A 13,992-nucleotide genomic window follows, 5' to 3' on the forward strand; every position below is an offset into this window, starting at 1 on the left:
CATCATGCTCAAGACTCCCTTAAAGGATTATATATTTCCACTATGAAATGTTGAAGCTTTAGAATGCCATCATTAGTAACGATGTAGACTTAGTGTTAGAAAGATTATTTGTCTTAGCTTGTAAAGGAGATTAAAAGCCAAATTTCAAGAGTTTGTGTATGTTTGATATGCATAATTACACATACTCATTTGTTTAATAATTAGCATGAGAACAAGATTAAAACTTGATTTTCAAGAGTTTATGTATGTGTGTCATGTATATCTACACTTGTAGAACAACATAAGGTAAGGAGCTCGATAAAGTTGTGGCCCTAGTAATAATGAATTTTTATGTTACAAGCAGTGCCTAATAATGTAACACTTATGGCTAGCATATTAGTTTATAGTGGAATGAAGTGGCCTTTTGATTGGTTGGCAAGGGTTCTCTCACGCTTACTAGCTCGTATGCACAATGTTTGTAAAGCTCTAGTATACAACACTTTAATGGCCTTTTTTTTTGCAACAAAGTGTTTTAATCACCGTGGGGTGAAACAAGATCAACATGCACCATTTTAAAAATACAGATCCGTGATGCTGGAATGATAAGATGTGAGCCCATATCACAACTACTTTTTTTTTTCTTTATTTCATTCTTGCAAATTTGAATAGGGAAAGTTAGGTGCCACAGTGTTGGTAACCCTAGTCAAGTCTCTACCCACATAGATCTCCCTTTAGAATTCACATATATGGTCCATACACTACAAGTCAAGCTTGCCATGAACATGTTGTAAGGTCCATTGCTGCTTTGGGATCTTAAAAGAGGTGCTACTTTGGGATCTTTAAAGGTCGAGAGGTGGCTTCTCGAGCACTCCACTTTTGTGGGTCAGTTTCGAAGGGTCGGGTGAGACTTGTATCGCACGCATAGCTAGCTTTTATGTGTTTGGAAGAGGAGGTCGGTTAACGTATGGGCGAAGCGACCCACGCACCATCCGGGGCAAAAAGACGAGCTTTTCTACTTACGTTACGTTTAGTGGATGGAAAGAGTTGCCGGGAAGCAATTTCGAATAGGCGTACAGGGCACGCTGTGGGCACACACATAAGCCCATATCACTGATTCACTGTGGGTGCGATTAGCTTTATTAAGCTATGACAGTACTCATCTGAGGGCGAAGCTGGTATGGCTGGAGCTTCGATATAAGGTCACAACCAACACTGTGGAGAGATCTGTATGGTTTGCTAAAGGCGACCTCAAGGTATCACTGTCGAGAGAGGTATTTAAGCTCGATAAAGGCGAGCTTGAGATAAAATAAAGATTGTGCGGAGAGGCATAGCAAGATAATTTGCAGAGAGCCATAGCAGGATCAATAATTGCGGCGTTGGGGGAGGTATTTGTATGGAGGTGCTATAATTCGAGCTATTTTGATAGAGCTGAGGCATATAGATAGCACTGCGGGGAGAGGTAATATGCGAGTTCAATATAAAAGGCGAGCTGAAGATACAAACGACTGTGCAGAGAGGCTATACTAGTAGGGAAATTGAACGGTCGGGAGAGGTATTATAAGGACGTACTATACCTCGAGCCTGCTTTGATATAAAATTGTGCAGAGAAGTACACTAGGATATTCACACACTGTTCACTCGAGCTACTTTGATATTAGGGTTCAACTCGAGCTTCTTTGATGCAAGGACTGTGCAGAGACGTATAATTCTGAGGAAGAATAACTACAGTTACTAGAGGAACGTTGATATATTAGGGTTTTAGCAATGGCGGTGCGGATGCTGCAGCTGCCGCCGGGGTTTAGGTTTCACCCCACGGATGAGGAGTTGGTGGTGTTCTATCTGAAGAGGAGGGTGCAGGGGAAGAAGATTCAGTGGGATGTGATAGGGGAGGTGGATCTGTACAAGCACGACCCGTGGGAGCTGCCGGGGCGGGCGGCCATGCAGCAGAGGAGCTCGTGCCTGATGCAGAAATGCATGGAGGGAGGGGGCGGGGACAGGGACGGCAACAGCAGCGCTAACCCTAACCCTAATATGGGGAGTAGTACTAAGGAGGGTAGTAATTATAACCTAACGATGAATAGGGACGCGGAGTGGTACTTCTTCAATACGTCCGACCGCAAGTACCCGAAAGGCTCTCGCACCAACCGCGCCACCCTCAGCGGCTACTGGAAGGCCACCGGCCGCGACAGGCGAGTCCTCTCGTCGTCGTCTTCTCATGGCGCCACCACCCTCGCCCTCAAGAAGACCCTCGTCTTCTACCATGGCCGCGCCCCCCACGGCCAGCGCACCGACTGGGTCATGCACGAGTACCAGCTCGCCCCCGCCAACCCTACCTCCCCCCCTCCCTTGGTCGTCTGCCGTATCATGAAGAAGAAGCGCCTCCTTCATCAAGCACATAATGATCCCTCTGGAGATCCATTTCCTCTTCCAGCAGCAGGCAGTCCCTGCTATCATCCCACCCGATCACAGTTTCCCCAGCTTTCCTTCCCTATCCTTGAGCCGGAATCTGCCCCCGCCTCCCCTGAGCATCCATCCTCGTCCACCCCCCCCTCCTCCCCTCACCCCCGGCCTTTCATTCCTCATGACCTTAATACTAACCCTCTTCGTAATAGCCCTCGCCTCTCACCCTCTCGCCTCCAATCCCCTCACCATTATACCCATCTTGACCAGGACCTTAATAATCCTCAGCTCTCACCCCCAAGCGGCCATAATCCCCTTCTTAATCACGACCTTAATCATGATCCTCAGCCCTCACCCTCTACCCTCCGACCTCCCATTACCCATGCCCTTCTCGATACTCACAACCAGCCTCATGATCACTCCTCACCGCATAGCCCCCAATGCTCACAACATCCTCTTGTAAACCGTGACGACCCCCATCATCCTCATCATGACTCGGCCCATATTCAAACCCAATCCCCAAGGAAAACGTCTCATATTGTACTCGATGATCATCCTCACGACTCATCCCATAAAAACCGATCCCCAAACAAGGCCTTACACGACGATCATCCTCACAACTCATCCCATAAGTAATCCCGATTCCCAAACCATACATTCCCACATCGTGACGAGCTTGGTCGTTAATTATGCCAATTCATGATTACTTAATACTCCCCCCATGACTCCCAATTCCCAAGCCCCCATGACTCCCAATTCCCAAGCCAGCACATTATTAAGACACTGATTAAAGTCCTTGATCGACATGGCCAATACGTCTCATTCAGCTAGTCTGAGTACTTTATATCATGCATTTCTCTCGCATGTATCTCCAACGTTGTGTTGGAGTTCTCGTTAATATATCAACTTATAGGAAATCCAAAGCCATTCCCAGATGTTTTCTTTTTGGGCGCTTTCGTGCGGATCCAAAGGTCAATAGAACAACCTACAACTTCACCAAACTTGTAAGAAAAGTTGATATACACATTATATGGAATTGGTGTGCATTAATTAGACCTTTATTATTATGCGCAGCTTGCAGCGCAACTTCACCTTTGCTTCAAAGTTCAAACGTATACGATCTCTTGTGATAGCGTTACCTTCAATCAGAGCTCTCGCAAGTTCTTTACTATAGGCGTTGTGACAGCTTACATCTATTTACAGTCGGTTTCTTTAAGGAAGCAACCATCGACTTACGTGGTCATGAAATCAAGCCTACGGTTTATATAGGCATTCTAATCACCTTTCTTAATTAAAGTTGACAGTACACCGCCCCCGGAGCGCCCCCCCCCCCAATTAAGTGAAAAGTACATTTGTTAAAAAATCTCACTTCACCCATACGAAAACCCCTCGAGGAAAAAACTGTGTTGAATGCCTCATAAGTAGCATCTGGAACATCAACACAATTCCGGCAAAAGTAATGGGCCGTCTTCTTTTCTTTTGCGCGATCGTTGTTTCATTTTGATGGTGGTAGAAATTGGCTTTAAAATACAATAAAAACGCCAACAAAGCTTCTATTGAGAGACAATATTAATACAAGTAAAACTCTTCCATTCGTGAACTACTATCCATCTCGTTTACATGCTCGTATAGCCTAGATGTCTCTTAATTAATTAACAGCACTTCTTGTGACCTTTAGTTATCATGACCCTTGGCCTATCATCTTCATGACTCATGTAACTTTCTTAACCTAACCTTAACCCTTCATTGTGGCACCCTTTGCATCCTCATATTCATCATCCTTCGTATCCATGAATATCTTCCAACTTTTGATTGAAAGAAGCCTTCTTCTTTATTCTATTTAGCAACACAAAACTACCAATTCTATTGTTTTCATATAAGACTTATAAAAATAATGTACTAGCCAATATTAACATATTAGCCACAAATAAGGTAAGATGGACTAGCCTATGTGTTGTCAATGATTAACCATTCATCCAAGCTAAAAGGTCTTAAATTGTGGTTGAAAGCGACAAAACACAAGTGATCTTTCAAATGGAGGACAACTAGCTACCAACTTGATTAACCCTAAATTAGATCATACTTAGTCACTAAGGGACTAGATGAATAGAGAATACAGAGAAGTGCTAAGTGTGTAAATCCATAGAATATTGATACCACTACAATCAAGTGTTTTTTGTTCATTTGCTTTGTTAGCTATCCTCTATGTGCACAGAAAAATACCACCATGGGCACTCTTGCATGTTTTCTTGGCTAATAATTGGAGGAGATGCATCCCCCTTGTGGGAGTTTGGGTATATGTGTCTTATCTTACAAAAGAAAAACTTTGTGTCAACCAATTTATGATAGGATATGCACATTATCTCTTTGTGTCAAAAGTGTGGCTTATTTGGATTATGCATTACCTCAATCTATTTATAGTGGTTTCACATCTATTTAGAAGTCGTTTCTTTGCTAGTGATTCTATGTTTTACAATTAAAAATACTTTTTGGAGATGACAAGCTTTGAGTAATACTACTCTAGGGTTAAATCAAGTTGTAGAAGTCCAAAGAACCCATTCATCTTCAAGGTCTCAAAAGATTATGTGAGGTATATTCCTCTTATTGTAGGTTTTATCTCATTCTAGTTCCTTGTACCTTCTCACATTGCATTATCAAGGTGTCACTATTTTCACTACAATTCAACTTCACCTATAAGATGTAAATGTGGTATCATGGATCTATTTGCTTCAATAGTTATAGCAGTAGAGACATAATCATTTGTATTATCAATCTAAACTTTTGTATTCACCTCGGCCTTGGTACCCTCACCATTAAAGTTTGGGGCTTTTATCTACTTAATAAGAAATTTCTTCTTCTCAATGTTCACCTAGGTTTATGTTTGAAATTTATTGACGTCATATAAATATTTTATCTTAGATTCTGAAGACACTATGTCATCAAGCTCAATACCTAAGTTAGTTATGTGTAAACACTCTCAATCCAAACACTTGGATTGACTCTATTAATTCGATTCCAATTAATCCATCCATTTTCTTCCCTTAATCTAAGAAATCCCTTTTTTAAAATAGAAAATCACATTAATATCACTTCTCAATTAGAACCTTTTGAAAATAACTTTGAGTAAGTTTTCTCACAAAAATTAAATGAATATTTAATTAATTTAACAAGTTAAAAATAAGATAATTACCTCTCATGTTCTCAAAATTTGATTTTCATAAAACCCTATGCTTTGATAAACTTTTGCTCCAATACCACATGTTACGTACTTATCCTACTTAATCTAATTTAAGGAGGCAATGTTGAGTAGTCACTCAGTTATCTCCACAATCACCACCATCTAGATCCAATTTGGATGTAGTCACTCAGTTACCTCCACAATCACCACCATCTAGATCCAATTTGGATGTATAAACTTAGTTGGTTGGATAGTCTCTGAGTCTATCTTGCAATGAGACATCAATGCCTTAATCCAAAGCATCAACTTAAGGGTTCCTAAACCATGCATGGTCTCCCAGATGATAGTCTAATACCCACATGAGAAGGGATGCTTTAAAACTAATCAAAGGTGAGAGTGGGCTAATACCATACTTGGTTCAAAGAGAGTGAAGCTATCCTTTAAATTTCCATGGCCATGAGGACTTGTACTCAACCACATACTAATCTCCTAAAAGGGTGTTAAGCTAATTAACTATCCTGTTGGATTGGTTGGTCATGTCTAGTAGGTCTATCTAGAGTTTAGGAAGGTTACTCAGCTAATGTAGTCCAACCTACCATGCACTCTTAGTTGTTCACATGGAAGCCTCCCACTTTCTTCACTGACTTTATTTTCATTATCTAATTAGCAAAGCATACTACCACATAGTGGGAACAAATAAAGTACATTTCTCTTATTTTTCCATCATACAAGGTTCATTATACATCATTTTGACATGAGACATAAACAATCAATAATGCAATCAGATCTTTAAAGTTAGGATTCAATTCCTTTAATATGATCCCAGCAAGAATCCTAACTTCTATGAAGTTGTCTTAGTCCTCATAAGGATTCCTCATCTCTCAAGGTCATTCCACCTCTTGACTAGTATTTGAGGTCATCCATCCCTAATTGAAAATGGGAATCACAAAACTCTACATCCCTATCATAGGCCGATGAGGGGGTTACTGACTTAGAGCTCCTCTAAGTTCCTTCATTTAATATTATGATCAATTCTAATTTATTTTTAACCATGATTGTTATCTCAAACATATGATCAACATATTATGCTATTTTTCCTTACATATGATCACTATGAAGTCAAACTCTTGAAGTAATAGAAGCCATGCAGCTATGTCTCCTATCACATATGGTTTACTCACCAAGTAGAGATTAATGGTCTACAAAAAAAGTGAACATGGTGGCAAGCAAGTAGTTTCAAAACTTTGTAATTGCATATATTATTCCCAATCCCTCTCATTATATGGTAGAATAATTCATTTAGCTTTAGTGAGTTATCTACTTGTAAAGTTTACTCATTTCATGTTGTGTCTAGGTGGGATGATATAATCCACTTTGATAGATATCTTAGATTCATCAATGTGTATGTGAAACATAATGGTCCAATCTAAGGCTCATAGGATAGGTGATGTTGTAAGATCACTTTAAGAGCTTTGTATGAAACTTGTGATACATTGGTTTGATCCCAAATAATCAAGCGCTTATATAATGGTCTTCTTATAAAAGCATAATTAATTACAAAACACCTATAGGACCCTAGTATGTCCTACATACTACATCCCATTTGGGTACGATAGCATCTAAGTTTACTAGAGTTGTCATCCAATTTTTCATTTCAACTCTTATCATATCCTTCATGACTAAGATGAATAAACCATTTCCATAGTTCTATATCAATCTTGCATTTTGTGTCTTCTGATATCCAAGAAATATCATAGTCTACTCCTTCTATATCTAAGTTTACTAGAGTTGTCATCCAAGTTTGCATTTCAACTCTTAGCATATCCTTCATGACTAAGGAGAATAGCCCATTTCCATAGCTCTATATGAATCTTGCATTTTTTGTCTTAGGATATCCAAGAAATATCATAGTCTACTCCATCACTACAAAATCTACAAAGAATGTAATACCAACAATCTTGACCAGATAGTCTTTTAGCATCTCTAGTGGGCACACTTTAAAGTCGTAAGTCATAGTATGATTGAAGTGGATATTCTCAATAAGTGACTTTCCTAAAGCTTCAATGAGAGCTTAATTGACTATGCTAACTCTAGCTCCTATGTCAACAATTCCTCTTCTTGCCAAGTCATCTAGAGCCTTCACTAGAAGGATGATATGAAACTTAGCTTCTTCATGAGAATATGTTTACTCTTAATGCTCTTGAATTTGATGTTGGAATTAGGTTAGAGTTACCTTCACTTGTGGCTCTACAATAGTACCTCTACTACTTCACTTTTAAGGTTCCCCAAAGATTTGGATTCCCTTTCAACAATGTTCATAATAATAGTACTACTATATTAATTGAGAGTAATGTTGCAATGTTGTTTGGGTTTCTACTTCATAGAGATGCCCATGTGACTCTACTACTTGTGATTCCTCTTGATTAGGCTCGTTATAGACTAGTCTCCCTAGGGTAGTAGAAGCTATGGGGATAAAGACAACGAAGCCACCCAAGGGAATTAGCTATGGGGATAATGCGGTACTAGACAAGACAAGTGTAATCATACCTCAAGCTACCACTCACGCCTCTTGCTAGTAAAGTTTGGCTTGTGCTTCTTTAACTTAATTCTTGACCTTGCCAATCACTTCCAATTGATGTTTCGAGACAGGATATTCATCTACTTTTCTAGTCTTTACCTTTGTAGTTTTAGACAATGCTATAACACTCTCTAGAATAGAAGTCGCTATGTTTGTAGATAGTGTTGTAATTCATTTATTTTCAAATTAAAGTTGATATCAATAAGATTTTTTCTTTCTTTGAGTTCTTATTTCTTATCATCCATCCATTAGGTGTAAAAGAACCAAGTATATTGACACCTCATTTCTTGATTTGAGCTTTTGTAATATCATTTATAGGGATTGTGATTGTATCTTCATCATTAATCGGTCCAACTCCAAAAAAACTTAATGGTACTCACGAAGAGCAAATTGTGTTATTTGAACTTCTTTTTGCTTATGGAAATCTTAGTACATATGAGTTATGCCACATTTGGCACATCATTGATTACCTTTATTGTCCAAGGAGTGATTCTTTTTACAAGCACATTATCAAAATATGTCCATACTAATGATAGTTCTAGTAGTTGATAATCTCTTGGTTTGAATCATGCCTCTCCCTTGGCCACATTCTAACATCATTTTACTAGAACATGGCTAGTCAATAAGGACCATGTTACTATCTTCATCGTACATGACATAAGGATTTGTGTATTCCTCTTCTTCTAGTGGTTCTTCTATGTGGTGCATTGAGTGTTAGGTAGGTTAGTTATAATTATATCCTAACATCTTGGCATTCCTAAAGGATTGATTTTTAATCTTGGTACAACTGGTCTTTAGTCAAGTGGGGTAGGTAATGCTAACTTTTGAGGTCTTTGATAGAAAAGCCCTTTGTTTTGTTATTGATATCCAATGTTGATATAAAAATAGGTTAGGATGCAATAAGCTACTTCATAGACCAAGTAACCATAATTTATGCACACCCAACTAGGTATGGAACATTCTAATGGTACATGATCTTCACCACACTATGTGCACTAAAATATTATATTGATATTTTTTGGATGTTTATCTTGTAAAGTGGAAGTATACATGAAAAATGTAGCATTTTAACTCTTAAATATAAATAAATTTATTAAATACAAAATAATGTGAATAAATTAACAAATTCACAAAGAACAAGAAAAAAAACCATGATAGAGCCCAACCTTCTCCATGATAAATGTCATGGTTGACTATCCTCCATTATGGAATATTGATTTACATATCTACTTACATTCATATCATATACCTAATCACAAAAAATATATAAATACTAATCAAAATACAAACTTTTTGTGTTAAAAGGTTTATAATACTTGTAGTTGTTAAAAAGAGTTGTGTTGTGAATCATGATGTTTTGTCATCACCATCGTTTACTTTGTTTTCCTATTTTGAATGCAATCTTATTGCTTTTATAAAGAAAATTAGGAAATCTTTCTAAAGATGAATCACATATATAAAATAGCAAAGGATTCCCTAAAGAAGCTTATTTTGACAAATGTATATATCTTAGATGCAATACTCTTACATTAATTAAATAGATAAAATTAAAAAATTAATAGTACTAAAGATAAATGGTTTAGTTAAAATAATCACTAAACAAGCTTAGACTTATAACTTACAAATAAAGTAACAATTTTAATAATGTACAATATCATGGACATAGATGCTATCATGCATTATGCTTACTATTTAGATTCAGTTAAAGATTATTTAGACTCTATAAGTTTTAAATATTTTACATTTATAATTCTTCAAAAATATTCATTTTCCTAATTAAGCTCAATCATCTACTCACCACAATTCAAAATGTACTAGTTCCCTACCATCTAACTACCAAGTATAATGTAACTAGCGTGTCATGCAACAATGTGTAATAGATCATGATTATGACGTAAATAAAGAATAAAAATATAAAATTAATAAATACAAAATTATCATATTTTCATTGCCTACATGTTAAAAAGCAACCATCCTCAATTGATATTAAAACTACATAGGTGGCTAACCACATAGTAGTGATGCCTCGTGTAGTGAATTTACACTACATCAATGAGAAAATCCAAAAGATCTATGCACTACATCAATGTGGTAAATTTATATATGTCCTATATGAAAATAAGACAACCATGGAGTTTCATAAAACACTACCTCATAAAATGAATCTATGCTCATTAGATAATAATTTAATTATGTAGGCAATGATTAGGTAATCATACATTGGACTTAGCAATAACTTCTAAATTCATTAGGATTCTTCAAGAGGATGGACTTTATTTTTAACTAAATAGCTATGATATTGAGTACCGATTTTTTTCATGGTAAGTCATATTTAAGGATAATTTTGAATATTGGGATTTCAGTGCTTTCCTCCATATTTCAATAGAATAATTTAAAATAAATCTAGCAATAAGGAGAGAAGCCTAATTTAAGTGAATCTTTGGATGCTTTTCAATATTTTAGCCTCCTCTTTTTAGTACACTAGTCATACTGCATCATCCTAAAAGTTGTATCGTATTGTTGCACTTTAACACTAGTCTTGTAATTTGCTACAATGTTCATTATATTTGAAATAAAATGTGCATATGATATCAAAATTGGATGGGAATTTCCCAACATTGTAAGATAGTGGAGTAAAATATTTAAAACAAGCTTCAACAGAAAATTCATTTTCTACAAAAAATGGATTCTCAAAAGTGCATAAAAATTGGTTAAAACAACACTCAACAATGCTATTTGGAGCTCTTTAAAAAGTTTGTAATTTTTCTCTAATTCCAAATTTCTTAATAAGAATACATAATATACATATCAAATTATTTTTAATGAAAGTTTTATCTTGATAAGAAATCTCATATGGTTTTAATTAGGACCACTAAAAGTTTTCCATTTTTTGTGAGAGTGGTCTTAAATATGAACATAAAAATATACACTTTCTAGCTTATTCTTTATAAGATCATCCATGACTTTATCCTTTACTAGTGCTAAAGCAAGTATAAGATACTACAAGGATATTCACGAATAGCAACGAGCAGTTCCAATGCAAATTAGCAGCATCGCTAGTGACAGTACTCAGACAAAAAAAGGGTCGAAAAAACCCGAGCACAGCAGTTTTCCGCAAAGAGTGAAATAGATCGTGTGTTTGGGAGGGAGAGTGAGAGAAAGAGATAAAGAGAGAGAAGGAGAGCTTCTCACCGCTGCCACCACCATTCGCAAAGAACAGCAAGAAGTACACGAAGGACAAAGAGAAGCCGTTGTCGTGAAGACGAGACGAAGAATCTATCCTCGGGCCTTTGCGGTGAGTGCATTGCTCCCTCTTGGTTTGTTCTTATTCTTTATCCTTTTATTTTGTTTGTTTTTGTTGAGAATGAGGTACATTGAGTGAAAAAGAGAGGAAATGAGAGAGGGAGAAGATAAAGAAAGAGAGAAATAGAGAGAGAGAGAGAGAGAGAGAGAGAGAGAGAGAGAGAGAGAGAGAGAGAGAGAGAGAGAGAGAGAGAGAGAGAGAGAGAGAGAGAGAGAGAGAGGGGGGGGAGGGAGAGAGAAGAATGAATGAGACAACAGGAGGGGGTAGAGAAAAACGAAGAGAGGGTTTGTTCTTGTTCTTTAATTTCTTCTTTTTATGTTTGTTTTTTTTACAATGATATGCATTGAGGGAGAAAGAGAGGAAATGAGAAATAGAGAAGAAGAAAGAAAAAGGAAGAAAGAATGAGAGTGAGAGGGAATAAATATGAAACATAATAAAGAAAGAGAAATAGAGAGAGAGAGGGAGGGAGAGAGGAGAATGAACAAGAAAACATAGGGGGTAGAGAAAAACAAAGAGAGGGTTTGTTCTTGTCCTTTAATTTCTTATTTTCTTGTTTTTTTTTTAAATAATGATGTTCATTGAGGGAAAAAGAGAGGAAATGAGATAAGAAATGAGAGAGGCCGGAGAATGTGGTGCATTGAGGGAGAACGATAGGAAACGAGAGAGGGAGAAGAAGAAAGGAAAAGGAAGAGAGAGAGAGAGAGAGAGAGAGAGAGAGAGAGAATAAACATGAAACATAATAAAGAAATGGGGAAAGAGAGAGAGAGAGAGGGAGGGAGGGAGGAGAATGAGTGAGAAAACATAAGGTGGTGAAGAGAAACAAAGAGAGGGGCAACAAAGAAAGAGAGAGAGAGAAAGAATGATAGAAAATAAGAGAGGGAGAAGAAGAAAGGAAGACAAAGAGAGAAATGGCCGTCGCGTCTGTTGTACTCTCATGTTTTGAAACTGCTGAGAAATATATGAAAGGTGGGATGGTGGCTATAGTAGAAGTAATAGTAGCACTAGCACTAGCAGGAGAGAGAGAGAGAGAGAGAGAGAGAGAGAGAGGTTTCGTTAAAGATGCACCTTGGGTGTGCTCAACACTTCAAGAAGACGTGGAAGGCCTGTGTCTCCAGGCCCGGTAAAGCAAAAGAGATATTGGACTTGGAGGTGCATGAATGGTTTTCTTAACATGCTTTGTGCTACCTCCTCCTATGCTCTGCATATCGGGTCACACACAGAAAAAAATATAGCGAGGTCTGGTGCAATACCACGAGATGGGGAACACTGCGACGTAGGGTAGCTAGTCCCTCGCCCCCATGCATAGTATATTAGACTTTACATATTGCAGGCCTGCCCATAAGGGGGTGGAGAGAAACAAAGAGAGGGGAAAGAGAGAGAGATATATATATATATATATAGAAAATAAGAGAGGGAGAAGAAGAAAGGAACAGGAAGAGAAAACGAGAAAGAGAGAATAAACATAAAAGACAAAGAAAACATGAAAGAGAAAGGGGAGAGAACATAAAACGAAGAGCGCAAAGAAAGGTGCAAAGAAAGGGGGAGAAAACCAAGACTTTAGTTTACGTTAATTTTGTTGAGTTACAAGAGAAGAAATCCCTTCTCAAACAAATTAAGAAAGAAAAAAAGAATGAGAACAAAAACAAATTGTTTGTCGTAACGTAGAACAAATGGAAAATAATGAAGGTCGTGATGTTCAAGATCACGAGGCGTATCTTAATTAGTATTTCCCGTGTCCTTGCTCTCAATACAAGCTGGCAATAAGATGAAAACATCGATTGTCTATAGAACACGTACGAGGCTTCGGTGAGTTTCAATTGGAGATCATTGATCAAACGATCTTAAACTTTGAGCAAATGGTAAGAAAAATGTATATCAATCATGCATTGTATTTGCAAACTAATTGAATATCATATACAAAAACATTGGATGTGGTCGTAAAATTTATTACAAGGAGGTGACGTCTCATCTCAAGGAGGAGTGCACCTATTGTAATCAGTTAAAAGAGTTCATGGGCATCCAATGGATTGAGTGCCTAAGCCAATCCACCACTTGGAAGGCACTGTCTAGTCTATACCATTAATACTAGAGAAGATAGACAGCCTTTTAGACTTTCCTACAATCTTGGAGCCTGAGATGGAGGTAGTGATCTATGCATTGATGCCCATGGATGTCGAGACATCCGATCCACTTAGAGAGTAAGCATCCATACCATTATATGATGGGTGCCGAATATCTTTCTTGAAGACGCTGCTTGCACTCCTAAGTATGCAAACAAATAAAAGTGGAGCGATGTGAGTATGATCAAGTTGTTCAGGTACCATCTACATACGCTTCGTTGATATATTTTTGGAACCAGTATAAAAAACAATCGTGTTTTTTTAAGATGTTTTATTATTTCTTTTCAGGTTGCTAAAGTATTATGTATTACCACTTGCAAATACCATGCCTGAGTCTCGTGATGATGCGTGACATGTTTTATGAAAGCTTGGCATGGACTACAACAGCATCCATGAATGTGTCAATGATTGTGTGTTGTTTCGAGGAGAGTAC

At 37.5% G+C, this 13,992-nt stretch overlaps 1 protein-coding gene across 1 annotated transcript; it reads left to right on the top strand.

Annotated features, from left to right (window-relative positions):
* The first annotated feature begins 776 nt into the window (after nt 1-776).
* On the top strand, nt 777-3,432 carry LOC148028103 (uncharacterized). Its single transcript, XM_087689785.1, has one exon. The coding sequence runs from the start codon at nt 1,744-1,746 to the stop codon at nt 3,013-3,015; it is 1,272 nt and encodes a 423-aa protein (XP_087545911.1). The 5' UTR covers nt 777-1,743; the 3' UTR covers nt 3,016-3,432.
* Nucleotides 3,433-13,992: the final 10,560 nt, after the last annotated feature.

The sequence above is a fragment of the Lygodium microphyllum genome, chromosome 12 (genome assembly GCF_053477565.2).
Source record: "Lygodium microphyllum isolate KBCC chromosome 12, Lygodium_microphyllum_v1.1.10, whole genome shotgun sequence".
NCBI classification, from domain to species: Eukaryota; Viridiplantae; Streptophyta; class Polypodiopsida; order Schizaeales; family Lygodiaceae; genus Lygodium; species Lygodium microphyllum.

Coding starts and splice junctions, on each gene's coding strand:
- LOC148028103 (XM_087689785.1), top strand. CDS start 1,744: ATGGCGGTGCGGATGCTGCAGCTGCCGCCGGGGTTTAGGTTTCACCCC.